Genomic DNA, 27,781 nt, shown 5'->3' with positions numbered 1-27,781 from the left:
GAGAACAAATGGGGCTGTTCAACCCGTGCCTCATTATACAGTGTAGTTTGGAGCAGCTGTAAAGAAGGCTCATGCAATTGGGCTCCTTTTTGTATACTATTCATGCACTTCCTGTGGATTTTGGATGTCACAAACTCGTTTCTATTTGTGATAGTCTCGAAATTATGAAGTCAATATTAGCATAAACCCTTTGTTATGATTCTAAGCATCGCGTTCGAGCTTTTCCAGAAGGCAAGAAGTCTGACAGTCGAGTCACGCTCTACAGATCCCGACCTCCAATAACGATGAGGCGTAATTAAAGACAGGCCTACGACTCGTATCAAACTTATCGTTCAGACATCGCTACTGAGGTCTATCATGAAACTTTCCCAGTGTCTTCGTTTCCGCGGATGTGCTGTTTGGCCCCTCGATCACCGACTTGACACCGGCATCTGCATTATCCGGCTCCCCTGTCAAGCCTTCCTTGACTGCGTCCTTTGCCTTTCTTTTCTCTTCCCACTTGAACGCAAAGTGAATTCCGACGAACATCACACTAGACACAAGGGCAAATCCAAGATAGAGCTTAGATCCGATGCGCCAGTGAGGGGCCTCGGATGCTGGGAAAGCTGCGATAGGGATGAAGGCGCTCATGAGATACGACAGGATGGTGCCGCTCGCGAAGAGTACCGTACGTACTTGGGGCTCGCCTTGGAGATGTGCTGATGCCCAAGAGCAAAGAAGCATCGTGGAAACACTAAGACTAGTTAGACGTTTGATCCTAAGGATTCTCGAGTTTTGTCAACGTACGCTCCAATGTAATTCATGTACCAGCCGGCCATGTAAGCCTGCTGGTTGCTAGGCCGTACAATGAGAATGATCTGAGAAGTGATGTTGATGGCCTGTCCAGCACATTGTCAGCTGTCAGTCGTCCGGCGCTTTGAAGTATTTGCGTATGTGTAGACGTACAGAATGAAGAAGCAAAAATGGCAGTCGAACACCAAAATAGTCACTTAAACCGCTGAACAACAGTTCTGCTACGAGCTGGACAGCCTGTCCGATGATCGGCAGGTAGTTAATCATAGCAACGGAGCTTCAAACTCGTTAGCTATGAGCTTTCTAGACTTGGCATCGTGTAGTTGTAACCCACTATTTGACTGAACCATCAGCGTTCTTTAGAGACTTGAGCCATAGGTTGAAGTAGCTAGCTGGGGTGAAGTTGCCACCGATGGACCACGCGACTACGGAGTTTTGTCAGAACATTGTCGAACTCCCTCTTATCATTTGGTGGAAACTTACTCGCAAACGCCCATAACTGCCAGAAAGTGAAGCATCGCAAGAACGACTTTGGCGTGATGCCGATCTGTGGCTTACGACCAACCCGACGAGCACGCGCCAGAGCGATTTCGATGTGTCTAGGCTTCATGTAGAACTTGGCAAGAGGGTTTGGGCGTTCAGGCTTTTAATCCGTGTCAGCACTGAGTTCAAAGACATCTCAGGTGTGTCCATAAGAAAGTGGGAGCTTACATAGCCAGGGAGGATGAAGAAGGCGGCAATGGCGACAGCGATGGTACAGACACCCTAGTCAGGATTGTCAATACCAATGGATATCGATTCAAGGTTACTTCCTTGGACTCACATTGATAATGAAAGCCCAACGCCAACCAGACCGGCCATGGAGACCCTCAAAGTTGGTTGAAAGGGCTCCCTGCATAGCACCAGAAAGCATGGCGCCAGCTGGCTGTGCAATGTTGTAGAGGCTCATGCGTAAGGCGACCTCGTGAGGCATGTACCACTGGCTAATGAGGGTAAAGTATCCAGGCCAAGCGGTACCCTCAAAGAATCCGATCAGGAAGCGAAGACCATAGACCTGGTCAGCCGTTAGCAACTGCACCCTACTTCGCTGCCTCATTAGACCGGTTCTTTATGGGAGAGATATACCTGCTTGGCGCTGCCTACAAGTGAGAGACAGCATGTAAGGACACCCCAGATAAGCTGCATAAGCTAGTTAGTAGATTTTGAGGTAAGTTTTCCGGTGGATTACTGACCTCGCAGGCGGGTAACCACCGGGAAGGACCAAAGTGAGAGATAATGATGCATGAAGGGTACAGCATGATCATGTATCCAATGCTTTTGTGACACGCACCTGTTTAGAGACTTGAGCCGTCACAAAAAAGGAAGAGATTACTTACTTGAAGAAAGTTGTGAAGTAGTTGAGTTCATTGCCGAACAAGCCCAGGTCCTCCTTCATTCCGGATACATACGCATTGCTCTGAGAAACGTCTGTGTCAGCTGCGGTCGGATACCGGTGATTAAAACAACACATACAATGTTTGTCTGGTCTATATACCTAGGATGCGCTGTCAGTTTTTCATTCTTAGACCACTATTCCATGGGCGCCTCACATACTTGAACATGTACCCTAAGAACCCAATAGACAAGAAGAACAGGTCGAGGCGCCACAACTGTCCTATTCGTCAGATATCCAGTTCATACAGTGAGCGTATCTCGATAACCTACAAAAGCTCTCTCTTCCTTTGGGTCGATATCATCTTTCGGGTTGCTAATCACCGGGGAGATGCCGCCATCGGACTCGGGCAGCTTATCGTCGGAACTCCCTTTTCGAGTCGCTGTGACATCGGTCGCGACTTGTATGGAACTCGTAGCCGGAGCACCCATCCTGCAAGGAATTTTATGCAAGGTTCAATACCACAATGTTTAGCACAAGTAAGGGGCTATGCTATGCTTGCAATTTCCACGTGGCATCCAGATATGAGAAACTCAGGGTCGACCATGAAAAGAGTACTTATATTTGGTCACCTCCCGCTGGCAAAATTATTTTCGAAAATGATTCAAGAGTCCTATATAATGATATCAGCGCGGGAGACGAAGACGTGCTTCGGGTGGTGGCGGGAGGTGGTGGAGCATATCGACAGCCTGAGTGAGGGGCACGGATGTTGACCGCGAGCCATCCTATGCTTTGATTCTCGACTCCCCCCTCAGATTTTGATCCGCAACCAAGCCGGAATTTTGATCAAAGTTGGTCGGGATATGCCCGATGCTGCGCCTTATGCCGGGCTAAGCTTTCCGGGCCGGAGCGGTGCTGTTGCGACATCGACCAGGGAGAAGACGTGATACCCCTCCAACATGGGATGCAGCCATACAATCCCGACGGTTTGCACAAATGCCGCATAGCCGACTTTAGATATTGAAAAGCTGGAATTGCGAATATGAGTTTTGCGCAGTCTCCGCGGAGCAATACCCAATCTGGACGCTGTCGCATTCTTGGTCGGCAAAGATCCGACGGTCGACAGACTGTAACAATGAAGGGACAAGACATAAATACATCAGTCATCCCCCAATATCCAAAACCCTCGATCCCCCACTCCCCGACGACTTTTCTCTCGTTACTTTGAATATAAACAACCAGGGACTTGTTTGATTCAATGTAACTTTATTCGAGATGAATTGTGGAAGCCAATTCTCATCCAGGTTGAGTCTGGTGCGCCAAATAGTTCCATCAACAAGTTCTTTGGATCGAGAGTCAGCTCCTCAATGTCATATGACTGGCTGATTATCCTTAACACCCGCTTGCCGGCAGAGTCTTCTTCAGCCTGTTCTATCCCAAACAGGGATCCAAACCCTTCATCATCTTCCGAGCGGGATCGATGAAAAGTGGTATTGTTGCGTCTTAGGCGCAATCTTCACTATGCCAGCTGCCGACATTGAATATACTTCAAGCTACATCCGTGAACCCAGGTAGTAGGGCTCGTGTTCATAGTCCGTGGTTTCAAAGGGTGTGACCCTTGCTAGACATGGACTTTTGCCATGTCTTAGGTGATGGGTCGTGCTATAAAGAATAAGGGTTATGATGTTGAAAGAGATAGAGGTTAGGCTTCGATATGGGTCGCTTACTAGTGTTGTATAATCCCAAGGGATCAATAATAGCCGCCGACTGGGTCAATAACCACGACCGTAACTGGCGCCCATCACGACTCTTTAGTAGATGGTCTCTCTCATTGCTTGTGGACCAGGCAAATGAGCTCGGTATGGCGCGAGGGTCATGTAACGAGTCCATGGACATGGTGGGTTCCAAGCTGAGGGTTTGCTTCATGAGAAGTAGGAGTCTTGCGTAGAAGGAGGAGTGGACTGCGGTTTCCCTTCCTCAATCCAGCATTCAAAGAAGAGAGGGCCCGCTTCGACGGAGCGCAGCGGCGTGGTAGAGGCGCCACCTATGCTCAAGCCTGGCACTGGGTTCGTCCTCGAAGAGGGTTGGAGCGATGGCTCGGAAGGAATCCAGGGTTGCGGGTGCTGTATCGCATGTCAGCAATCAGTCCGATCTGTAATTGAAAAGGGAGGAATGCCTACCCCTATTGGTGCTGGTGCCTCGTCTCTAAGCTCAACGGCCATCGTGAAGGTGCATCCCTCCGGAAGAGGTCCCTTCATCTCCGCAGCGTACGCAAGACGTCGGAGAGCACCACGATACGCTTCGCTCACGTCGACCCAATTGACAGATCCGTCATCGTCATCTTCTTCTCTTCGCTGGAACCTCTGCCCCACACCCATCTTGTCCTTGCCCTTACCCGTAACCCAGACAGGAAAGCTGGCGACATCGAAGACCCATCTCTCAATGACAGCCATTGTCTCAGGGGCATGAATGACGACGCAGATTTTGGAGACGGCGCCGAGTGCAAGCTGGTCCTGGATCGCAGCCAACGCTGAGTTGATCCAATCACAGAGAGCTGGATGGCGGGATTGCGGAACTGGAAGGTTATGGGCTTTGGTCATAAGAAAGGTCTGTTGCGGGTATAAACGTCTGTGGTACAATATTGTGTGTATCGCAAGGGTAAGGAACGATGTGAATGATGTCAAGATTGTGTTTGCCTGCGGGCGTGGAATGGAAACCGGAGGAGCAGGGACAACATCTGAACTAGACGACATGGCGCGCAAAGTGCCACCCGAGGCGAGGAGAAAACACTTATTGAACGGAAATAGATAGTAAATCTCAATAGTCCGGGGTCATCAAAGCGAAGTAGGCCGTAGGAAATGGGTCTCGGAGTGATGTTGGCTACAGGAAATGGAGAAGCACCGGTGACCGCGACGAACGCGAATGCGACTCTTACGCCATATCACATGATTTTACACGTGATTCTAGGTAGGGATCGACTTTCGGGCAGCTTCAAAGAGGCAGCCTGCAATAGGATACAGAGCGCGGGGCCACTCCATATTTAAGGCTGAAGGCAGCCAGTCTGTGACGCCACCATGCGAGCTGCCCGCAGCTGCGAGCCAGAGCTTAGCTTCCTCCCCCGATTTTTCCATTTCTGATTCCACCACCTTCACGTCCTCAAGCCCAACGACAGAGGTTGAAGCCTGAAACCCTCTAAGCCTCAATCACCGTCTACTTAAGTCCTGCGTTTCTTCACTGGCACATTTTTCCAAACTTCACCTTTGCAACCACACATCCAACGAGCCTGCATATCTGCCCCTCATCGCTCGAACTACACAATGGCGAATCCACTCACCCCGCAGTCCATACTGCAGCTGATGGCAGATGCCTTGCCAACGCACCCCAAGGGCGACACCACCTCCGACATTAGCAGTGGATATGAGCTGCCTGCCCTCCTTGCCCATGCCTGCATGGCATCTCTCAAGTTCCGCCTGCTCGGTTTCGACGAAGAGAAGAGGATAGGTACGTCTGCCAACGCCACCAAACCCGCCCCTGGTCGCCCCCAGCTAACCCCTGCCGCAGAGGAAGAAATCCAGACTCTCGCCCCGCGACTACCCGCATCGTGGAATGCCGGCTATGGCACTCTCCGCTTCGTTTACGCCCACAAGCAGTCCTCCATGACCTCCATCATCCGGATTAGCAAAGTCGGCGGCAAGATCGAGATCAGTGGGCTCGCCGTCGGCCACGACGTCATCCACAGATTCGAGATCACAACGAAGGACTTTGTCAATAACGCTAAGCTGCCCCTGCGCATCACACTTGCCGAGGACGGCACCGAAGACAGGAGCGACCTCGTCCAGAAGCTCAAAGATGCATTTGTATCCGAGTCCGCCATCAACAATCTCATTGACCAGTTCAAGACAAACATTGTACAGAAGCTTATCCCGAAGCTGCAAATCGAAGGCTATGAAGAGTCTCCCGACGACCGGGATGCTGTAGAGGGCGCACAGCGCGAAGGTCGTGCTCAAGCTGGCCGACCCGGACGGCCGATGCCTGGCGATCTCCCTGATCCAGCTCGACCGTACCCCATCAACGACCCTCTGGCCCAACCTCCCAGACGGCCCGTTCCTGTTGGGGATTTCCCTCCGCCCGATTTTGAGGACGAGTACGAGGTCAACAGGCCACCTAGACCTCTGGGCGTCCCGGGCCGCTCTCCCTACAACATTGGTCACGATGACCTGAACCCGCCCGGTCTGGGACCTCACGACCCTCTGAGGCCTCACTTTATTGGCGGCGGCGGTCTGCCTCGTCCTGGAGGTGGAGGTGGAATGCACCCGACATTCGATGACCCCTTATTCGGTGGCCAAGGCGGACAGGGTGGTGGGTATGATCCGCAAGCGCCACCGGGAGCTAGGTGGGACCCTGTTGGCCCAGGCGGCCTACCCCGGCATGGCGGTGGGCGAGGAAATCCCTTCGGAGGCCCAGGGGGCTTTGGTGGCGGATTTGGCGGTGGTGGCTTCGGTGGTGATATCATTTGATCATGTGAGATCGCAATCACCATAAATCTCATTTCAACAGAGATTGACGAAGAAGGAAAACTGTCTCCATAGCTGTAATCTTACGCCGTAATGAGGAATGAAAACCCAGTATGAACCAACAACTCTTCTCTGTATCAACGGAGTCTTCAGTGTATAAGTGCCAAGTCGCGATAAGCTGCTACACACAACCAGGTTCTAGCTTGACAACCCCAGCGACGCCTCCGGTGCCCCTAGATATGTCCACCTCAATTTCTCAACCTCGATGCCATCTACCCGAACCACCTTCTCCTCGCCCGGCACGATGTCAAACCCGTTATCACTCAGCTTCATCCCCCGCTCCTCCTGGATGACGAACCCCTTGACTGGCTTCTCCGTATAGACAATCAACTGCCCTTCCTCCACCGACGTCCTTACGCCCCGGTCCGAAAATTCGAGGTACTTGAGCGGCTGCGGCCACGCCGTGTCCTCTGCCACAACCTTTCCATCCACAGTAAGCGTCGCGTGGATAACAAACGGATCATCCTCCCCTGGGTGAAACGGCACACTCGCGTCCCGGAACTCCTGCTTCACGGGGCTGATGATCTGCTTCTCCAGAACATCCGTCGTCGCATTTTCCTTCGCCACAACCTTCTTCTCAACCCGCTGCGTCACCTCCCTCCCAGTCCTGATGGAGATGAACCGCACCACCAGATCGCCCGCGACGGCATCCTGCCGGCCGCTCGCTACCCAAACCTCGAACTCGGTGCCCCTCGCGCCCATCGTCGGGTCTGCATGGCACTTGGTCCATTCGTCGACCCGCCTTCTTACACCGACGTCCAACACCCTCAAGGCCCGCGCGATTGCGTAGAAAGCAGGCTTCGGCACGAGCCAGTAGTCCACAACGGCCCAACTCACTGTCGGCCAGCAGTCGTTGAGCTGCCACACCAGCGCGCCGCCGCAACCTCTCGCCCCGCCGGTGCCCCAGTTCCGGCGCCAGGCCTTGTAGGTGAAAGACATGGCCTCGGCCTGCATCAGCTGGGTGAGATGCGTGAAGCGGGGCAGGTCGTATGATAACGAGAAGTTCTCGGCGACGTAGGTCATCATGCGGCGTTCGTGGTCGTAGGCCTTGTTGCGGAAGTCGAGGGCCATGGAGCCGGGACGTCGCTGGGATGGCGCGGTAAGCATGGCCGTCGTGGTAGAGAGGTGAGGGTAGCCCTCCATGCCGAACTCGGAGACGAAGCGGCCGGTTAGGAGGTGGGCGTCTTGGTATTTGTTCATGGCGCCGTGCCAGACTGAGGGTGTTAGTCTGGTGATGGGCTGGGGTAAAAAAGGGCACTTACTGTTCCACTGATGGATATCGCCGACCGTCGGGTCGGCAGTAGGTTTTCCATCCCCCCAAGGACTGCTCGGGTGATAAGCCGTATGCGGGCTCTCCTCCTTCACAATCTTGGGCAAGAGATACTCATACAGATACCTCGCCGGGAAACTCGACCTGAGCCAGGACTCTGGGTCCTTGTCCTCGTCGAACCGGTACTCCAGCTGGTATCTCTCTTGCACCTGGTAGTCCTCGTTATTCCCCGCCCAGATGACTATACTCGGATGCCCTCTCAACCGTCTCAGATTCTGCCTCGCCTCCTCCTCGACGCTCTTCAAGAACGAAGGGTAGGCCGGGTAACTCCCGCACGCGAAGCAAAAGTCGTGCCACACCATCACGCCCAGCTCGTCGCACGCCTCGAGCAGCGCGTCGGCCTCGTACACCCCGCCGCCCCAGACGCGGAGCATGTTCTGGTTAGAGGCGGCCAGGAGCTCCGCCCACGCGCGGTATCGTTGGGGGCTGATGGAGGCGTGGAAGCTGTCGGCGGGGATCCAGCAGGAGCCGCCGGCGAAGACGTCGAGGTTGTTGATGCGGAAGTAAAAGGACTTTCCGAGAGCATCGGGCACTTGGATCAGCTCGGCGCGGCGGAAGCCCGTCTTTCTGGTTTGCGTCCAGAGTGGGGTGCCGGAGGTGTGGTGAACCGTGGCCGTGATTGTGTAGAGGGTCTGGGGGCCGGTGTTCAGGGGGTACCAAAGTCGAGGGTTGTCTAAGTGGAAGTCTGTTTGCGCTACTCCGTCCTCGGCGACAGAGAGGTCCTTTTCGAGGACAGCTGTGTCTTCCAGGGTGAGCTTTACGGATACCTTGCCGATGTTGGAGCCCTCTGTTTTGACGACGATTTGTCCATACACCGACTTCAGATCCGGGCTGACCTCACTCTTGACCCAGACATCGTCCAAACGAGCAATATACCGCTCCAGAAACACCGGCTTCCAGACCCCGGCCGTGACCAGAATCGGACCCCAGTCCCAGCCCCAGTGATACTGCGCCTTCCGCACCGGGATCCGGCCCTGCTCCGTTTGCCGTGCGATGAACCTGTGCTCGTGCGCGTGCTCTTCGACGAGCTGTCTGCCGCGGAGCAGCGCCGAGTCGAAGACGACCTCCAGGACATTATCGGCCCCGTCGCGTTTCAAGAGCTGTGAGACCTCGACGCGGTGTGAGAGGAACATATTATCCGATTGAAAGATCTCGGCTCCGTTCAGGATGACCGTCGCAAATGTGTCCAGGCCCTCAAAAACGAGATCCGTCACATTGGCGGTGGAGTCTGGCGAGTCTGTCGGCGTCGCGAAGGACGTGCGGTAGACCCAGGTCTTTTCCGCAACCCATTGGACGGCGAGCTCGTTCATGTCCAGGAACGGGTCTGGTATCCTTTGCGGTGTTAGTCACCTCGGTCCCGATGTTTTGGATGAAGGCAGTTCGGCTCACTTGTTGTTCGCCAGGAGGTCTACGTGGACTTGGCTAGGGACCTTGGGCACTGGGAGCCATGGATTCTCCGAGGCGTCGTCTTGCTGTCTGAAAGTCCAGCCGCTGCTGAGCTCATGCCGGAGGAGAGGCATCTTGACAACTGCTTATGAGGTCCCGAATACGCAAAGGACCCCTTCCGTGGGGGTTCGTTTTACCTCACGCACGTTGACGTTCTCTCACGAGGTGGGATTAGACGACCTTATATATATACACATACCAACCACTAAATACAAGATATTACCTCTTCTCTCACCCGGGAGCCAAGCTCGTGGATACCGCGTTCTAATCTACCTCCACGTACCCCCGCATTTTGAGGAGCTTCCCGCAGCGACACCCCAAAACAGCCGATTGGCACGGCACAGCGTTGCATGAGCTTCGCGGGTAAAACACCGCCGGGTTGAACGCCAAGAAATGTCGAATCAGCGACACTTGGGTATCCTGATATTGGCAAAATGAAGAGCAATGGGGCGAGGCGGGGGTATGAAGTTCCAGTGATGGGAGCATCCACTTTTGAGGGTTGGCGCGGGGGTTTAAAGATCCGAGGTGCTGCAATGGGGGTTCGGGGTTATGTGGCCCCGGGTCGCAAGTCATTCACACGAGTTATGACAAAGAGGATAGAGGTCAGATGAGATGGCAGGCGGAATAAGCCCAAATGCCTGATTTGTCGTAATGTTGTCCTCTCGGAGACGACATCGTGCGGCGAGTTCCCGGGTTTCTAAATATACGGTATGCTCAAGACAGTGCTTCCACGTGGAAGACAAATCGCCAATATACCTCGAGACAATGTTCACTCTCTCCTCACAACCTGCGTCTCCCCAGCGTACTTCGCCATCCAGTCAAACACGGTCTTGTGCCAGACGATTGAGTTCTCTGGGTTCAGCACCCAGTGGCACTCGTCGCTGAACGTCAAAAACCGGCTCTTGACACCCTGGCACTGCAGCGTGTTGTACGCAGCGATCCCCTCCGTGATGGGACACCTGTAATCCTTCTCGCTGTGGATCACCAGCGTCGGCGGCGCGTGTTTCCAGTTCCGCAGCAGCTCCGGCCGCGCCGGATTCCACCGCTCCATCTCCTCGGCGTTTTTCCAGACCAATGGCGGACCGACAAAATTCGGCCCAGCGTCGATGAAGTCGGACTGTATCATGAAGACGGGGACGTTGAAGATGCCGTCGTGCCAAATTGCGCAGGAAAAGCGCCGGATCAGGTCGTGGCCCATCATCCACGAGATCATGTACCCGCCGTACGAGGCGCCGGCGACGATGGCGCGGTCTTGGTCGAGGTAGGGAACCTGCTTGAGGTGGTCCATCAGGGCGACGAGGTCCTGGTATGGCGCGCCGCCCCAGGACCCGTAAACGCGGGCTGCAAATTCGGCGCCGTAGCCCGTGCTGCCGGCGATGTTGGGAGCGATGAGGACGTAGCCCTTTTGAGCCCAGAGGGCCATGTTCCACTATAGGCTCATGTATTAGTCATAGATGCGTAAAGGAAAGACGCTTCGACTCACCCGCGTCGACCAGGAATCTAGCCAAGACGACACCGGCCCGCCGTGGGGTAAAAGGACCCAGGGGTACTTTTTCGTCTCATCAAAGTTGGTTGGTCTGACGATGAATGAGTGGACGACGGTGTCGTTTTCGCCTTCGTACCAAAACTCCGAGAGCATGCGATGGGACAGGCCGTACTTGGCGCCGTGCTGGGTGGCCGACGACACTACCTTGGGCGCCTCGTTCAGCGAGACGTCGACGACCTGCCACAAGCTGCTATCAACAATACTGTTGCTTGTCACAAGAATCTTGTTGTAGTTGGCCTCCTTAAGGGGGTAAAAGGCCGTGACCACGCCGCTCTGCACCAGCGGCGCCGCCTCTGCGTGGTGCCGAAGCTCGAGATGTGATAGCTTAACACGCCCGCAGTCCTCGGTCAACAAAAAGATGGCGTCAGAGTCTCCTGCAAACTCGAAGCTTCGCGGAGGCAGACTCGGCTCTTTGCCAAAGACCATCTTGTGCACGTTGTACGCGCCAAAGGACGTGGTGTGCCCGATGTACATCCTGGCGTCCGAGAAGTCGCTGGTCAAGGACTGCAGGAAGGCGATTTTGGAGCTGTCTGGCGAGAACCGCACGTTGGTGTAAAAGGCCTTGGTCTCCGAGATGCCCATGACGATCGGCCGTGGCTTGACGTTCGCGGCAGCCGTGAAGGACTGGAGAGGCACATAGTAGACGTGCGAGAGGCCGGCGTTTTCCGGCGAGAGGCCGAGGTCCTCGGCGATGAAGGTGATTCCCTTTTCGCTGACGTCGAAGCTGCCGCCCGGTTCGGCCTCGCCGTACATACCAAAAGGGGCCTCGAGACGGGTGTTCTTGATGACGTTTTGCAGCTCCCCTGCGACACCCCACTTGCCGTGTGCATTGATGAGGGTCGAGTACCAGAGGGCGTACTTGTACGGCTTGTAGAGTGTGTTCCACTTAGACATGTGTTAGTCACGGCGTTGTCACTTTTCAGAAACGGTGAGTCCAACTTACAAACCTCACGTGGTGATCGTCAAAGACGCGGCCCGTGGTCGCCTTCTCTTCGGCCTCGTCGTTGAACAGTGAGCCGTCAGGCCCGACCAGTCCGGCAACGACAAAAGCAACGCTGCCATCCGCAAGGGCCTTGACCTTGAGCGAGCTGATGGGCGCGTCGTACTCGGCGGCAACGTAATGGTCTTTGGCGGGGTTGGCGCCGTCGGCGATCCAGATCTGGGTGGTCCCCTTGTCGCCCGACTTCAAGTAGATAACATCGCTCGCGGTGCCGGGCACCCACAGTGGGTCGTGGACCTTGTCGTCGTCGGTGAGCTGCTCGGAGGCGCCGGTCTCGACGTCCATGACGCGGACCTCCTTGAGCGTCTTCTTGTCCTCGAAGCTGTGGGTCGACTGGGTGTAGAGGATGAGGGTGCCGGCGGGGCTCGGGATGGCGGCGCCGCGGCGGGGGGCGCTGAGGAGCACCTCCGGGGTGAATTCCTTAGCCACGCGCATGTTGCCGGAGAGGATGTGACGAGATGCGTGACGGGCGGACGACGGTTCACGAACTGGGACGGAATCGGCTCCGCAAACGAGGGAAAAGATGAGAAGAAAACGGGATGAGTGTCACGGTGATTGGATTTTAAGAGCAGGCGCGCTTGAATAGCGCAGTGCTCTCTGGCAGGCGTACGAATGACGCTGACGCAGACTGGCTCCAGGGACGCGACAGCCCTCGGAGTCGATAAAGCTAGGTTCCTGACCTTCCCCCTTGGGATGCGGCGAGCAGCTGTCCCTCCTCAGCAAGGGTAACCGATTGACTTGGGACGAGTCCAAAAATGCTCCGCGCGGTGCAATTTTGTCGGGTACGCGCAGGCAGCAGCAATCATGTTGGAGTTGCTGACGGCAGAGCTTCTTCAACCCTCCGTTCCCCGCATTGAAACCCCCAACCTACCTACATAGTACCGACTGTGCCGTGGTGAATTGCCAAGGACTGCAGTCCAGAGACGACGGGAAAGTGCTCGACGCAGCATTTGCTAAGAGGTACCTCGACACGCGGCCCCCCGGTCCCTCGCAAGCAAAAAAGGCTTAGCTAAGCCAAGACTTGGGGGAAGGAGGGAGGAGCTACGTACCTACAGTAAGGTACTAGGCAGGGTACCTACCTATGTAGGTCGGTCGTGGTGTGGATGCGCGCGCCGGAAGGAAACCGGACGGCCAACGGGAGAGTAGCCGACGAAAGGGGGGCCCACCGTGCCTTTGGACAGACGGGCTTTCTCTCTTGTTTGGTCACTTTGGGCGCATGTCCGAAGAAGTCGACAGTCACAACACTCTACTAAGTATATACTAGGTATGTAATAGTCATGCGATTTCTGGGATTCGTGTTGTTGTCGCTTGATACGGGATGCCGTAGGTCACCACTATGAACCCCCCGTGTGACCCCCACTATTCACCAAAACGAGCGTCTCCCTTGCTGTCACTGGTCGGTCGAGGTCTCTCCGACTCGCATCGTCCCCCAAAGCTCCAAAAGTGCCCCAAGACCACCCTGCCGTCCCCCCATAAACTCGCCCATTTTTAACAGTGGCTCGGGGCTCCTCCAAAAAACGACCCCGACCAGCCTACGGGAACTCGAGGAACGCTCTCCCGGGCCTTTCGGGGTTTAGATAGCACGCCAGGAAACAAACAAAAAAATCCCACCCCCGGTCTCTGGGGGGCCTTGCTCGCATTTCCCACGCCGTCAAGTGTCGACCACGAAGCCGACTGACTGGCTTTCCATTCCTCTCTCGGGCCCCGTCGTACCGACTCTCTCCGACTTCGGTCCCCAGTAAGCTGAAATTTTCGAGCGACGATTCGTCAGGCCATGACCCGTCGCGTATGCGGCACCCCGTCAATGTCCACTTTATCTCACCTCATGCTTTTTTCGCACCTGTCTCCAAGTTGCAGGGTCGTGTTTTTGGGGACTCGGGAAACTCCCATAATTGGGCGCGTTTCCTCCCCCCCCGGGTCTAACCTCGAAAGCTGCGTTCTGGTCTGGTCTGGTCTCTCCTTCTTTGCTCGGTATGGATTCATAGCTCCTCTCCGTAGCTTGTCCTCTTCTATCCGCACCCGTTGCCGTTGCCGTTGCCTGCCGTCCGCGTCCCCCCTTAGTGCTGTCTTCGTCTTCGTCTTCGTCTTCGTCTTCTCCCCCTCACTCCCTCCGTTTTCTTACCCCAAGAACCGGGAAACCGTCGTCTGGTCTTCTCCCTCGTTCGCCTGTGTCGCCGTCCCGTCCATCCTAGGTAGCTCCTAGCTCCCGGCGCGGCCTCCAAGACGTCACCCAACCCCCAATACGTCACCCTCGGTCTAGCCGTTGTTGACATCACCCGTCGCAAACCGACATCGGGTTAGGACCAACGACCAAACCCACGACGCTGGGCGCTTCCCCCGTCCCGACCTCGCGAGAGCTTCACCCTGAGGCTCGAACAAACTCCCATACAAACACGACACAGCAGAACGCGCCGCATGGCTGAACGAGGCACAAGACCAGAGGGGCTCGCTCCCGTACCCGTCGCGCCGCCCGACCTCAAGATCAACCCCCCGAGCCCCTTGGCCCTGGCCCAGAAAGTCGACATGGAGACCAAGACCACCTGGAACTCGAAAAACCTGGGCCCGCGCCTGGGCGCCGACCTGTTCAGCGCAGCTTGCGCCGGCACATTGGTCGCGCCCCTCGTGTCCATCATTGATCGGTAAGCAGCACTACAACCCGAGCTTCAACAACCCAGGGGGACATGTCAGCTAACACGCCCTCCAGCTCCATCATGGAAAACGCCTCGGGCCGCCGCGGCCTCGGCGACTGCGTCCGCTCCTGCCTCAAAGAACTCTTCCTCCGCCCCCACCACGTCATCTTCAGCAAGCCCTTCGCCCTCATCTTCGCCCTCTACGGCGGCACGTACCTGACGGCGAACACCCTCGACACGGCCTCCTCGACCGTCCACAACCGGCCCGCCTCCGAGGTCACCGCGGGCACCGCAAAGTTCGCCGCCTCGAGCGCCGCCAACATCGGCATCTGCATGTACAAGGACCAGGTCTTTGCGCGCATGTTCGGCCCGCCTGGCGTCAGCCCGAGGCCCGTCCCCGCCTTCACCTACGCCCTCTTCACCCTGCGCGACTGCATGACCATCTTTGCGAGCTTCAACGTCCCGCCGCGGCTGGGCCCCTGGCTGAACGGCCGCATGGGCGAGGAGATGTCCAAGAAGGTCAGCGGTCTGACGGTCGTCCAGTTCGCCGCGCCCGCCATGGTGCAGTTCGCCAGCACGCCCCTGCACCTGCTGGGCCTGGACGTCTACAACCGGCCCAACGCCGCCGCGACGCCCGTCTCGTGGGCCGACCGCTGGCGCTCCGTGGCCAAGAACTGGGGCATCAGCACCATGGCGCGCATCTGCCGCATCATCCCGGCCTACGGCGTGGGCGGTGTCGTCAACCGCAAGGTGAGGCTGAGCTTCATGGACAAGATCGAGAAGACGCCATGAAGTGGTGCTGGTGCGTTGCGTCGACCATGCCGTAGGTAGGGTCGACGAACTGTGCGTTTTCTTGTCATTGGTACAAACCTTTTAGGCATCGGTTCATATGGGCGGCGTTTCCGGGCTTTTGTTTTTTTGGGCTTTGGCTTTTTAGATGGATGGAACGTGGGAGGGCGGTCTCAACTCAGCCGCCGGGTTAAAGAACTGGGCAATCCTCCATGGACGACATACAGGGGATCCCCAGGACATCACGCATGAGAACACACATACACACACGCACAAACATGTAGAATAGTAATGCGCTTAATGTCTGCAGTTGCGCCGCCCAAGGGGCACAAGACAGATATCCAAGTTTCAGTGTTGACCCTCACATCAGCCCGCTCTCCCGCAGGGCCCTGACCACCTCGTCCTCCTCGCGATGCTTCCTGCGCCTGCGGTGCTTCGCCTCCCCCGTGTCGATATAGTTCTTCCAGAACCGGAGGCCCTCAATGCCGTCCTCGCGACAGAGCACCCCTTTCTCCTCGGCCATCTCCAGCTCCTCCTCGGCCACGCCGATGCTCCAGCCGAACCGCTCGGCGGCATCCCGCGCCGTGACGCCGCGGCCAAACTGCCGCCAGTCCCACGCCAGCTCTTTCTCCGGCGGGAACTCGTGCAGGTCGTCCAACCAGGACACCAAGGCCTTGATCGTGGTCTCGTCTGTGCGCTCGCTGCTCTGGACGACCAGAACGCCGCTCTTGAATTTGCGCAGCCGAACGGGCAGTTTGAGCGACTCCCACATCTGCGCGGCCTTTTCAAAGTCCATGGGACTGACGAGCTCGACACCGCCCCGCGCGCGGTTGAACATGGCCCACAGGTCAACCAGGTTGATGATCCCCCCGGCCTTCTTCAAGACGCCACGAGCATCGTCGGTGAGGAACTCTGCCAGATTCCTCGACAGTTCGGATAGGTACAGCGTCTCGGAGCTGCTGCCGCCCACGATATCCTTTGTGGTCACAAGTCCGAGCTGGCTTGCCGACTCGGCCAGGAGGGCGTTGGCCTCGGCACCGCTTCCACCGTTCTGTCTCGCGAACCGCTCGGCGAGGGCCACAATCTCCTTCGCCGACGCCATGAGGGCATCGAGGTCCTCGAAAGCACTGCCAATCATCACCTCGTTGTTCTTGCGCATGTCAAGCCCGCGCTGTTCCAGCCCGGCGATACCAACACCCTTGGGGCGCTCGGAAGCGGCGGAGGGTGTCCGCACTATGGCGCCATTATCGTCAATCGTCCGGTTGCTCTTGGGAACAGGCGGCGCCCCTTGCAACAGCCACTTCCTCTGCGTCAACGCCCCTTTCAGCCGCTCGTAGAATATCTTTTCTCCCCCGCCGCGGAAGGAGATCTTGATGTTTTCGGCAGTGTCCTGGCCCGGCGCAGGCGAGCTCAGGACTGGCCCTGGTGACTCTGTTCGTTGCGTCTGCTCTTGCGGCCTCTTCTGGGAGAGGTCTTGCGATATCAGTGGCGCCCCACACATCTCGCACGATAGCAAGGAGGGGTGGTTCAGGAACGTGCATCGTGGGCACTGGAAGGTCGCGCTCGGATCGGCTGGGTTATGCGGACTGCCGTTGATGTTCGAAGCGGCGGGCCATGGAGGTAGGGACCCTGTGTCGTCCGGTCTGTTAAACGTAGACCGCGGTCGCATCGCCAGAGAGCTGACTGTGGGGCTCGAAGGGGCGGCTGGGGTGCGACTCGTCGCGTTGGAGATGGAGGCCTTCAGCACGTGCGCCAACGTTGGCTTGATTCCGCAAGCAAGGCATGGCGGTAACGGGGTATGAATGTTGGCCGTTGTTGGGTCGAAGTTGGACGGGACTGGATTCGAAAAGCTGCAAATGGTGCAGACCCAGGTCGCAGCACTCGCTGGTTCGGGGGGTGGTCGATAGGGACTGTCCGATCGAGCGGGAGATCCAGCACCAGGTCTACCAGGAGTAGATATCGCAGACGCTCTGGTTTGTAGTGACGAGCGCTTCAGTGGCTTGGGTATTAGGGTGATCTTCGCGGACGACTTCAGAAACCCGGCATAGAACTCATATCGATCGATGTCTTTGAGGTCGAGGGCGACCGAGTGCTTTCGCGGCTCGTCCTTATCGACGTAGCAAATTCGGTGAGATGTCAGGTAGACCTGACCATTTTGTTGTTGGGGAAGCTTGAACTTTCTGGAAAGCAACGTCTCTTGTCAGCAGCTGGAACAAGACGCAAGACAGATCGAGGGCCGTTGTGCTTACCCCTCATAAAGCCCAACATTGTCTTGGACGAACAACAATACTTCATCCGGTAAGTAGGAAGGCCGGAGAGCGGTCGTGAGGTCGATGTGTTTTAGAAACATCCGTCATATCTGTTCGGAAGCGTACCCAGAGTGTCAGAGTTCGCTCGCGCAGGACGGACGTGGGTTGGCGTTTTCTGAAGTGGTGGAAGAAGTGAGGTGGCCGCGAGTCGTCGCATACGTCAGGGACGGTCTCGGGCGGATTTGAGGGTTGGAAGCCGAGTTCGCAACTTGTTCAAGAATCGCGCATGTTTTGGAAACAGAGGTTATTCCTCCAACAGGCAAAAACAAAAAAAGGGTTGAAAAAACCGAGAGCGTTCTTGAGGCCCCGAAGAGAGTTAACGGAGCCAGCTGGTTTAACGGATGGCGTACATACCAGGCGCCAGTTTATCTCGCAGCCAACACGTCCTGCCCCACGGGAAGCCAATGCCACCCGCCCGACACTTGAAGGTGGGATGTCGTCGACCCACTACAGCGATAGCCCCGCTTTGGCGTTAGCGCCTACCCGTAGAGTATGGTTCTGTGTTTCTGCTGCGTGTGGTGACAGGCTGCGGGCCACGAGGGCACTCTTTGGGCCTATCTCCGCTATTTGAACTTGAAATGCCGCACACGGGCCACCGTCTTTTCCACCGCCTTTCACGCATCCTCCCCAACCTCACTTCATCCCTTTTGTTTTTTTTCTCCCATCACGCACATCCTCGACATCGAACCGACGTCCACAGGCAACCACCTACCACCCGACCGATCAATAAATATACTATCTCAAAATTTCCAAACTAATCCCATATTCAGAAAATACCCTCGAGTGCTTCGCCAGCCGCCACCATGATGCCCACCAGCTGGCCTCCAGCGCCACCTCCAGGCGTTGCCTACGGCGCTCCTCCTGCCAACTATGCTTACCCTCCCAGTAAGTTCTTTCGACAACCTCACGATGTCTTGAGGAGGGTTGCTAACGCATCTCCACCAGATCCAGCATACACCGCAGTCCAGGCTCGACAAAGTTTCGGCCAGTATCCTCCCCCACCCGCACCTGCCTACACAGCGACGCCGTCGCCTATGGTTGCTCCCTTCGACCAGAACGCTGCGGCGCCTCCTGTCCCGCCCACACGCAAAGTTGAATGGCCTCCTTCCGTGCGAGAATATGTCCAAAAGTCCTTCTTGCCTAGCAATATGGATCCGTCCGTGTCTCGCCCCGACATTGAAGCCAAGTTGAAGGAGACCATTTCGCAACACATGGAAAACGGCACCCTTGAGTCCACCGATTGGGAGAAAATGCCCTTTCCCGCCGCCCTGATCAAGAACGAGCGCCAGTCCCAGTTCAACTCCTCTATGCACGTTGCGTCTCCCTTTGAATCGCGATATGACAACACCCTGTCGGCCAACCCGAAGAAGCGGAAGTCCTCTGATTTTACCCCGGATGAGAAGTCTTCTACCGTGCCTTGGCGTACTACTAACAGCAACCGATCCAACGCCCTCGAAGACCGCATCACCTTCGCTTCCCCCGATAAACGCGCTAGCCTCGACGAGCCTCTGCCCAAGTCAAGTAAGTTCCAGAAGCAGATGGAGAAGCGACAACGCCGCTTTGATGGCGGCTACAAGTCATCCTACCGCTCGCCCAGCCCCCCGCCCTCTGATGGTCCTGTCGTCGGTACCAGCGAAACGCTGGAAAAGCGCTACCTGCGTCTGACCGCTCCTCCCGTTCCTTCTCAGGTCCGGCCTGAGCGCGTCCTCCACAAGACGATGGATCTCCTCAAGAAGAAGTGGAAGAAGGAGGCCAATTACTCTTACATCTGCGATCAGCTGAAGTCCATGCGTCAAGACCTGACAGTCCAACGGATCAAGAACGAATTCACAGTGTCCGTATACGAGCTCCACGCCCGCATCGCCTTGGAGAAGGGGGACCTTGGTGAGTATAATCAGTGCCAAACCCAGCTGCGTACCCTGTACGCCAAGGGACTGAAAGGGAACCCCATCGAGTTCAAGGCTTATCGCATTCTGTATTTTATTCATACCGCCAATCGTACCGGCCTCAATGATGCCTTGGCAGATCTAACCGCAGCAGAGAAGGAGGAGCGGCCCATCAAGCACGCGCTTGAGGTGCGTTCCGCTCTTGCCTTGGGAAACTACCATAAGTTCTTCCAGCTTTACCTCGACACTCCCAACATGGGAGCATACCTCATGGACATGTTCGTCGTTCGTGAGCGTCTCGCTGCCCTGTGCAACATCTGCAAAGCGTAAGTCTAGACTCGAAGCCCGTTGATCAACAGTCTCGCTAACTTTTTACAGGTACAAGCCAGACGTAAAGTTACGATTCATCACGGAGGAACTCGGCTTCGAGTCCGACGTTGATGCGGCTCAGTTCATTGTCGATTACAACGGTCAGCACCTTCTCGAAGAACGACAAGAGTATATTGCTCTCTTGACCGGCAAAGCCGGAGCGCTGTTCGACTCTGCGAGATCCGAGGCTTTCCGCAAGGTTGACATCAAAGGCCAGATATGAGCTGCTCGTCATCTCTCTTCTCTCATCACAACTTGCTCTACACCTTCTAACCATTTCCCGCCGCCGACGGCAGGCCTCGCGAGTGGCCTCCCCTCCCCGAACCCTTCACGTCTCATATCAAAGCCCGCAGGCTTTGGTAGACCTTTTCCTCGTAGACTCCGTTTCTCTATCTTGTTTTACCCCCCTTCTCGACGTTGTCACAGCACGTGCGCCTGTTCATCATGCATTTTCCCTCGCCTTTCGAACACGCTTATTACCATATATGGTTACGAGCTTACGAATTATCGGTTTCCACCTCTCTGCCTCTTCTGACGGCTTTGGACGCTTACCCACAGCTTCAAACAGCGGGATACTTTTCGGGGGGCTCGTGAGAGACAATCTATCGAACGAGGGAATTGCAGAAAACGGCGGCGATGCCGCCAGCAATGACTGATGTCGTCGGCTTGATGCCGGTCTTTGGCTCTGGGGGCTTTTCGTCTTAATACCCGCTCGCCCTGCCAGCGCGCAGGCAACATGGCGTTGGAGCGGAAAATTTGTGGACTTACTTGCCTTTTTCAGGGATAGAAGGCGACTGGAGTTGGGCATCGGGTCTCTTGTGGTCTTGTGGGCGTTTGCATATGCATCGTTATCTTAAAAAGGATTTGATGGCGTCTGCCTTAAGCAGCATAACCGTCTTGGGTCTGTATTGATCCAATTGAACTTTACATTTGCTATATCGTTGGGCTGGACCTTTGCCGGTTATGCTGCGCACTAATCATGGTGCCAACGGCTGCAACGTGTACTCTATTCGGATGATCCGCTGTTGCGTGAAGAACGCCGTGGCCGAACGCATGAACTTGAAAAGAAACGAGGCGACGTTCCGTGTTGCTGCGTCAACGGCACCTGCACTGGGACGTTTGAACAGGTACAAAATCGACAGTGACGTGTCTCTCTTTATCCTGGGCAAAATTACATATCAAAGTAGATGAAAGAGGCTACGTCTGTGGCCCTCATATGGGAAGGGTGAGGGGCCCCCATCTACTTTTCACACCCATCCCACGATGCAGAGGAGCATCGCGGCATGGCATAGTCAAGGCGCGCGGGACCACTCTGTGCCATCCTCACGTACACCACGGGATGCGCGTACGTGTAGAGAGACCCGGTCCATTATAAGTGCGCCACGACAGCCAAGCAGGACTTGGTTCCGAGTGGCCTGCAGTCGCTTCAAGGCACCCGTTCGGTGTCGTTATCCGACAGCGGCCATTAAGAGCAGGCGGGGCCCCTGAAGCGATGTTGCATCAAGCCTCGAGCCATGTCTCCACAGGCTCATCTGGCCGCGGCTCGCTACCCAGAGGCGACGACATGGTTAACGCCCTACTATACGTCGTAAGGATTCCGGCTTACGCCAGCCTGCCACTGAAGCCTCGTTGTAGCATGTGGATTCTCCAAGACAGGCCATTGTTGGGATGCTCAAAGTGAATACTTTGGCCGAGCAGCCAGGCTGCTCGAGAAGGACCGAGCGGGACAGCCGCTCATTTCGATCCATGTCCTACGGTGATCCGGTTCGCAGTCCCGCATGGTGAACCTGCAGTGATGTAGCTGCATACGGGAATCGGGCTCCAAAATGAAGGCTGGATCAGAGGTTATCTATACCAGCGTGTGTGCGCGCGCACGCCTGAGCAACATACGTGGTGTACTTGACCACATCTCATCCCATAGTACACATCGGTCACGTACCTGACCGTCTGAACGTGAGGAGGACTTTTGCCATAACCACGAACACTCAGTCCCGTGGGAATCAATTTCCAGGCGGCCATAAGATAAGGAAACTCGAAAGGTGGTTGGGTAGCTCCAAAGACATGCCGTGCGCGACTGCACGCACGGTTGCCCGTGACACTTTGCCCTTGCCAACTGCGCTAGGACTACACGCAGAAAAGAGCTCCAGTCAAGCTGTAGCTCCGCCATCGTCCGAGCCAGCTTTTTGCTAACAGGTCCCCTGCAGCGATGCGGAGGGAGACTCGGGCTGAGCTTCGATCAAGCTCGAGAGGTAAGACCCTGATTCTGCTGAGGCAGTTGGCAATATGGCGTTGTCGTGGGTAGCGGGTTGCTGCAACGCAATGCCGAACGGACCCCCAGCTCACATGAACGGCAATCCGGTTCTACGGCAGCAAGCACGCTGCATGTCTAGGGAGTCCGTTTCACCAAAGACAGCCACTGACGGACTTGCCATCCGAAACCAAGAGGTTTTCTCCAAGGGGGGAGGGTGATGAGAGGCTGTCACTTTTTCGGCTTCAATGCCATACCCGAATCAATATAACGTGGTTTTGTAATATACCAAGCTTGTCTATAAGTTAAAACCCGTGACTACAGTCCGCGTGGAAAGAGCGACGGCCCGCAGTCTTTCAGGTTCGGTAGCTCTATGCCTAGCTGTCGCATAGCCTCGTGTCCTATTCCTGGACAAAGGGTCATTTGTACTTGCAAGTCATTAGCTGGTCGGCTGACTACCTGCCGTATCCGAGCCATGCGTATCTATTCCAACGTGGCGAAGGATACGCCCAGCGGGAGGGGCCGCCGCCGTTTGCCACTCTCAAGCCAGAAAAAAAACCGTAAGGGTTGAAAGCTGGATGTCTCTTGTGAAGAGACGCAATACCATACTATAGTGGTGCGGCCGTCTTGTAGATGGGGGCCGGCACGTAGAATAACCCCCTTCCTTGCGCCAAGACAGCTGTTTACTGCAATGTTGGCCACATTCCGAGAGTTGGGATTTTCCGACTGAGTTTCTCTGCTGATCCAACTGAGCGTCTTTGCCCGGCTGGGGATCGACAACCACATATGGGCGCCACGGAATGGTGTGGACGGCAATCAATATGCCGGTTGCTTCTCCGTGGTCGTTTCGGCCTGAAGCTTGACGAACTCAGCCAAAGCCGGATTTTCTACAGGTGCTGCTCCCATGAGGCTCTGTATCTTGCAGGATTTCCTTAGCTGTTTGACTCAAGGCAGAGCTGTCTGCAGGAATTGCTCGGTTCAATGACATCATGTACCGCTGGTGTAGGACTCACGATGGTTCGATGTGTAGGGATTAACCGCCGTCTCGACAGAGTCATAAACGCTTGAGCTATCATATCCTTGAAGTCCCCCTCAAGACGGCGCTACAGATCACAAGCTCAGGCAAGGAAACCTACGGCAGACTTCCTCCCCCAGTCAACCGCGAGTCTTCATCCAGAATTGGGGCTGGCAGGTCTCGCACTCTGGCCAAGGTACCCCAAGTTAAGGTGACCCCAACCTGGAGATCAGCAACCACGGACTCAGGGTTCCTCGTCGTTGTGCCTGGATTTCAGTGAACTGTCGACGTCCTCAAGAAATGGGTGCCCATTGTCGGTTTCTCATTGGCGACGGTCCCCAATTCTACCCCGTTTCAGGCGACATGGGACATCGAGTTTCAAGTTGCGTCGTGCCTGCGGACGGGACTGGCAGGATCCGAACACAGATGCGGCACGAGGCAAAGCTTGAACCCGTCCCACAGACTAATTAGAAAAGAGCCAAAGGGCGGGTTTGCTTCACGCCGGGAATCTGAAATCCAAGATTCGCTATTGGGGCTGACATCACCTTACGCATTGTCTCCTATGGACTGGAAGGGTTTCGCATGGAATGGTTAGCATTGGCATTACGCGCCGTTGCAGTAGACTCCCAGGGACTTTTGGTGTCTTGAGGCTATTGAAGATGTATGCCAACCAGTCGAGCGGACAACTAGACGCTCTGCTACAACATGTCTGTGCGTGTCATTTCTGTCAAGTGCTCTCCAGATGCTCTATACTGTGATCTGGGGATCTGGAACATACTTTCGCTGATATGTGTGTGTGTGTGTGTGTGCGCATGCAAGATACTAACGACAGCCCGCTATTATCTTGGTCGCCGTCAACTTCTCACGGATGGCAGGCAAGCTAGGTATGGCTGGTGATCAGCAGGAACGGCAGAGCGACACAATGCGTCAAACTCTCCTCCAGCCTTTCCAGCCCTGTAACATTCGTCACTGGGTGAAGGCCAAGAAGAAGCAAGGATGCGGTTCCTGAACCGTCCCGCTGAAACGGGACGCTGGCAGGGTTCTCTGCACCGGCCTTAGCGCACCTCTCTAGGCTAGACGAAGCTGGGGACGCCATATCACGAGTGAAAGGGTGGGGGGATGGAGAAAATAGCAATCTATTCGAAGCGTCAGAAAGTTGGGACGGAATGGGAAATGCACCGGACCCAGGAAATCCGTACATGAGGTCATACTAACAAGCCACATGGAGAATCAATGCAAAGCACTGCGCCGTTGGCCCTGAGGGGCAGTCCGCAGCAAGACCCGGGAATGAATCAACAACAGCATAGTGGTTTCTGCTCAGTCGTCGATTACGATTCGATTGTGTCAAGCCAGTGGAGGGGCGATGTTGTGGATGCGCGCGCCAAGTTGCTGAACCGACGCGTTGGCGCGTAAGCAGGTCCGCCAAGTTGCGCTGATCAATTGGCCAGGAGCACATTCTAGCCTGGCCTAGACTATGCAACTTTCGCAAGTTAGTGCTGCTAGTGTGAACGCCAATACAGTCCAAAAGCTTCGGGTCACCAACGGTAGGGCGAGACCATGTCCTCGAAAGAGTAAACCCGATTAGGTTTCGAACCGTCGCGCCGGTGGAGGCCGACGTGAGAAATGCGCATAAGAAATTGAAGTTGAAGGACACCCTGTTGGTCTGACGATATTCGCATAACCACTCGGAGACGACGACAAAAGATTCGCGAGCCTAGCTTGGCGTGGATCGTACTGGATCCGCGAGACCCTTGTAGATACCGTGGGTCGGAAATTTGACCATGCTTTTGCTCTCTGATTCGAGTCTCGGTAGGACATCAACCCCGCGCCCCTCGTTCCAGGTCTCCTGGGACGGTGCCGTAATCAAAGAAGCCTCTATTACTATTGTACTGCATCCATGATCGAGCCCTCCATGAGTCGCAAAGAAGTGAAGGGCGCAAGATGCCATGAGATTGGAACAATCGCCCGCGGCGCATTCTGGAGACCACAGGCCACCGGGGAAGGATTCCGTGTGGCGAGGTTCGACCGCCGTCATTGGATCGAAGCCTAAGTGACACCTAGACCGTTGCAATCGTTAGGCTGGGACTCAATGGATCCAAAGAAAATTACCGTCCGGGTCCGCCGCTGCAGGGGTCCCGGAGGAGAGGCATTTCTCGGAACCTGCTGAGCTGTACCTGATTGCGAAGAAGGAAGAACTCTGCTAGATTGTGACCGATAGATGGGGGAGTACAGGATACCCCTTCTTCCCGCATTGCTCAGGATCACCATGGAGTGAATGAGTCTTTGCGTTAATCGATAAGATGCCGCTCTGAGTCCGGAGTACTGTCATATAGGCAAGATCAACTCACCATAGAAGGGATAGGCTGTTCAGAAGAGAGGTCAGTTCATGCAAAAGTAAGTGTCAAAAGCACGAAGCTCTTGCTATTGGCTGCACTCTGTTGTTTCGCATGGGGGCGTGCAAGGTCAATGTCAGTGAAGAGGGTGTTGATGGAAAGAAGCAGGTCTGTGTTTTAGCGGAGGGATTGCCATGTGCGCGCCCCAGGAAGACAGTGGCAAAGGCTGTGCATCCGTGGGGGAGGAGGCACTCAGAGGACGGGGGTATTGTTGGCTCTCATGGCCAGCTACCCATCCGCACGGCCTGCTACCTACTGATGATATTAGATTGACATTGACGGCTGATGGTGGTCTGTTTGACAACTGTTAGCCATTCACGCCATTCTTGTGGAAGAGAGGGACAAGACTATCGATGAAGCTAGTCATTGCACGCCAATAAGAGGCGTTCGTTTCGCAAAGAAGGGCTGAGCCAAAGCGAAGAGTCAGGTCGCCCAGGAGCAAACTTAGACGCTCACTGGTGGCCTTAACTAGACATCGTATGGGTTCCGCGAGGCCGTCGTGCTTTCATTGCTGACCCCTCTGGTACCGTACCAAACACGCAGATGTTGTCGTCATATGGCAGTGGTTGACCAAATCTCATTGAGCTGTTGTTGCCCCGTCGCGGCCTTCAGTCGCTGCCAGACCCTTGGGCTCCTTGATCCTATGGCTCCTGTAGGCTGCGCCAGCTGCTTCGGCTCGGAGCTGGTGCAGCCACCGACATGAGCCTTGAGAGGAGCATGAGGGCGAGACATGCAGCTGCAAGTTTTGACTGGCAGGCAAGCGGGCGGTCCCTGGACTCTTGCGTATCCGCGCTGCACGAGAAATACAACCAGAGATATTCGTTGGATGTGGACGAGGGACGGATTGATGTTCGACTGGCCCGGTTTGTCCACTCAGAGGCCAAAAGCCGGTGCTCCGTGGTTGTACGTCAGGTATGGAGCAGATGGGGTCCTCCGTGCCTCCCTCGATGGTCTCTGACTCCCTTTGGACAGTGCGTTTCGGGGCACCTGTTGGTAATTAAGCTTTCCATCTGAGGACGCGCTGCTGCTGCTCGCTGCTGGTCACCACGCCCGCTGTAGTTTCACGCAATGCCCGGTCCGTACGTGAAATGGTTTAGTCACCGTGCCTATGGGCCGCCTGTCCGACCGACCGGCTGTTGTTCCGGTCCATCAACTGCCAATGAGTGCCTCCAAAACGTCTTGTTGCTGTGTTACCGGCTCGAGCGCTGGCTGTTAGGCGGCTGGTCTAACCGTAGTCGTGTAGGTGCTGAGTGTCAGCTACGTAGAGCAGCAAGAGAGTGGGAAAGGCGCACACATGAACCGATATGAGGTCGAAACATGCTTGAGAATTTGGGAAGATCAATGTTGAAAAAGAAACATTCCCTAGACATGGGAATTAGCACCAAGTCTCGCACAGCCCGGCGTTGGCGGTGGGAGCAGGCACCCAAGTACCACTCACCCAGTCTCCCGTCGCAAGACGCATGCCACCACCCATGGCAATCTGCACGTTGACACCCTCGTTGGAGAGCAGGACACCCACCCGTAACCCTAGCGTAAATTACCCACCCACGCCCAGTGGACAGACTGGACAGGCAAGTTCAGACCGGGATGCCGAGGACCCTCGTCGGCCAGTCCCACCAGTCAAGCCCTCTCCAACCGTCTCCCCCTCGATTTGTCGCCTGGCTAGGTGGGAATTGGGATTGCATCCCGGACGTTGGAGCGTATGTGGTGGGCGCGTGTCCCCCTGTAGACAAAGTAGTATACTACCAGGTAGCAGTGAGTACGGGGTACCCAGGGACCTTGGCCAGATGCTTTGGGCTTGAGCGAAGGAGCGTAGGAGCCTTTTCTACCCTCGCCCATCCGCGTCGTTCTGTCTTGAGTCGTTTCCCTTACCTCCCCTCACCCCTCCAGGTCACTCACAGCCTGCCCGCCGGATTCCAGCGCAATCTTTGCACTTCGCCGAGAAGTCGAATTCAACACCTGGACTTTGGACGACAGTGACGATAAGTTGTGCGCCTTAGCCAACCTCCCTGTTCGACCCTCGCGACTTCCGGTGAGTGCCCGTGTAGCCCGAGTTGATTCGCAGGCCACCTTTGTTTCGGA

The 27,781-nt window shown here is 55.8% G+C and overlaps 8 protein-coding genes across 8 annotated transcripts; 3 read left to right on the top strand and 5 right to left on the bottom strand.

Annotated features, from left to right (window-relative positions):
• Window positions 1-342: 342 nt before the first annotated feature.
• On the bottom strand, window positions 343-2,655 carry ColSpa_05574 (pantothenate transporter FEN2; the record flags this gene model as incomplete). The annotated part of the gene is made up of 10 exons (XM_049271786.1): window positions 343-733; window positions 787-878; window positions 946-1,069; window positions 1,127-1,217; window positions 1,276-1,435; window positions 1,504-1,557; window positions 1,616-1,846; window positions 2,025-2,106; window positions 2,169-2,248; window positions 2,497-2,655. 10 exons carry the CDS (start codon window positions 2,653-2,655, stop codon window positions 343-345), a joined length of 1,464 nt encoding a protein of 487 aa, XP_049127743.1.
• A 1,431-nt stretch (window positions 2,656-4,086) lies between these two features.
• Window positions 4,087-4,617, bottom strand: ColSpa_05573 (uncharacterized protein; the record flags this gene model as incomplete). The annotated part of the gene is made up of 2 exons (XM_049271785.1): window positions 4,087-4,287; window positions 4,345-4,617. 2 exons carry the CDS (start codon window positions 4,615-4,617, stop codon window positions 4,087-4,089), a joined length of 474 nt encoding a protein of 157 aa, XP_049127742.1.
• Window positions 4,618-5,481: 864 nt separating this feature from the next.
• ColSpa_05572 (uncharacterized protein) lies at window positions 5,482-6,681 on the top strand (the record flags this gene model as incomplete). The annotated part of the gene is made up of 2 exons (XM_049271784.1): window positions 5,482-5,665; window positions 5,726-6,681. 2 exons carry the CDS (start codon window positions 5,482-5,484, stop codon window positions 6,679-6,681), a joined length of 1,140 nt encoding a protein of 379 aa, XP_049127741.1.
• Window positions 6,682-6,876: 195 nt separating this feature from the next.
• On the bottom strand, window positions 6,877-9,588 carry ColSpa_05571 (beta-mannosidase B; the record flags this gene model as incomplete). The annotated part of the gene is made up of 3 exons (XM_049271783.1): window positions 6,877-7,952; window positions 8,001-9,400; window positions 9,458-9,588. 3 exons carry the CDS (start codon window positions 9,586-9,588, stop codon window positions 6,877-6,879), a joined length of 2,607 nt encoding a protein of 868 aa, XP_049127740.1.
• A 695-nt stretch (window positions 9,589-10,283) lies between these two features.
• ColSpa_05570 (dipeptidyl-peptidase 5) lies at window positions 10,284-12,495 on the bottom strand (the record flags this gene model as incomplete). Its single annotated transcript, XM_049271782.1, has 3 exons — window positions 10,284-10,943; window positions 10,998-11,945; window positions 12,004-12,495. The coding sequence occupies 3 exons, from the start codon at window positions 12,493-12,495 to the stop codon at window positions 10,284-10,286; spliced, it is 2,100 nt and encodes a 699-aa protein (XP_049127739.1).
• A 1,980-nt stretch (window positions 12,496-14,475) lies between these two features.
• Window positions 14,476-15,482, top strand: ColSpa_05569 (uncharacterized protein; the record flags this gene model as incomplete). The annotated part of the gene is made up of 2 exons (XM_049271781.1): window positions 14,476-14,699; window positions 14,765-15,482. The coding sequence occupies 2 exons, from the start codon at window positions 14,476-14,478 to the stop codon at window positions 15,480-15,482; spliced, it is 942 nt and encodes a 313-aa protein (XP_049127738.1).
• Window positions 15,483-15,840: 358 nt separating this feature from the next.
• On the bottom strand, window positions 15,841-17,747 carry ColSpa_05568 (vacuolar protein-sorting-associated protein 46; the record flags this gene model as incomplete). Its single annotated transcript, XM_049271780.1, has 2 exons — window positions 15,841-17,675; window positions 17,729-17,747. The coding sequence occupies 2 exons, from the start codon at window positions 17,745-17,747 to the stop codon at window positions 15,841-15,843; spliced, it is 1,854 nt and encodes a 617-aa protein (XP_049127737.1).
• An 844-nt stretch (window positions 17,748-18,591) lies between these two features.
• On the top strand, window positions 18,592-20,266 carry ColSpa_05567 (threonine aspartase 1; the record flags this gene model as incomplete). Its single annotated transcript, XM_049271779.1, has 3 exons — window positions 18,592-18,673; window positions 18,740-20,000; window positions 20,053-20,266. 3 exons carry the CDS (start codon window positions 18,592-18,594, stop codon window positions 20,264-20,266), a joined length of 1,557 nt encoding a protein of 518 aa, XP_049127736.1.
• Between the last annotated feature and the right edge of the window lie 7,515 nt (window positions 20,267-27,781).

This window comes from Colletotrichum spaethianum (assembly GCF_022836535.1).
Source record: "Colletotrichum spaethianum MAFF 239500 DNA, contig12, whole genome shotgun sequence".
Taxonomy (NCBI): domain Eukaryota; kingdom Fungi; phylum Ascomycota; class Sordariomycetes; order Glomerellales; family Glomerellaceae; genus Colletotrichum; species Colletotrichum spaethianum.
This window is presented reverse-complemented; position numbering and strand designations above follow the sequence as displayed.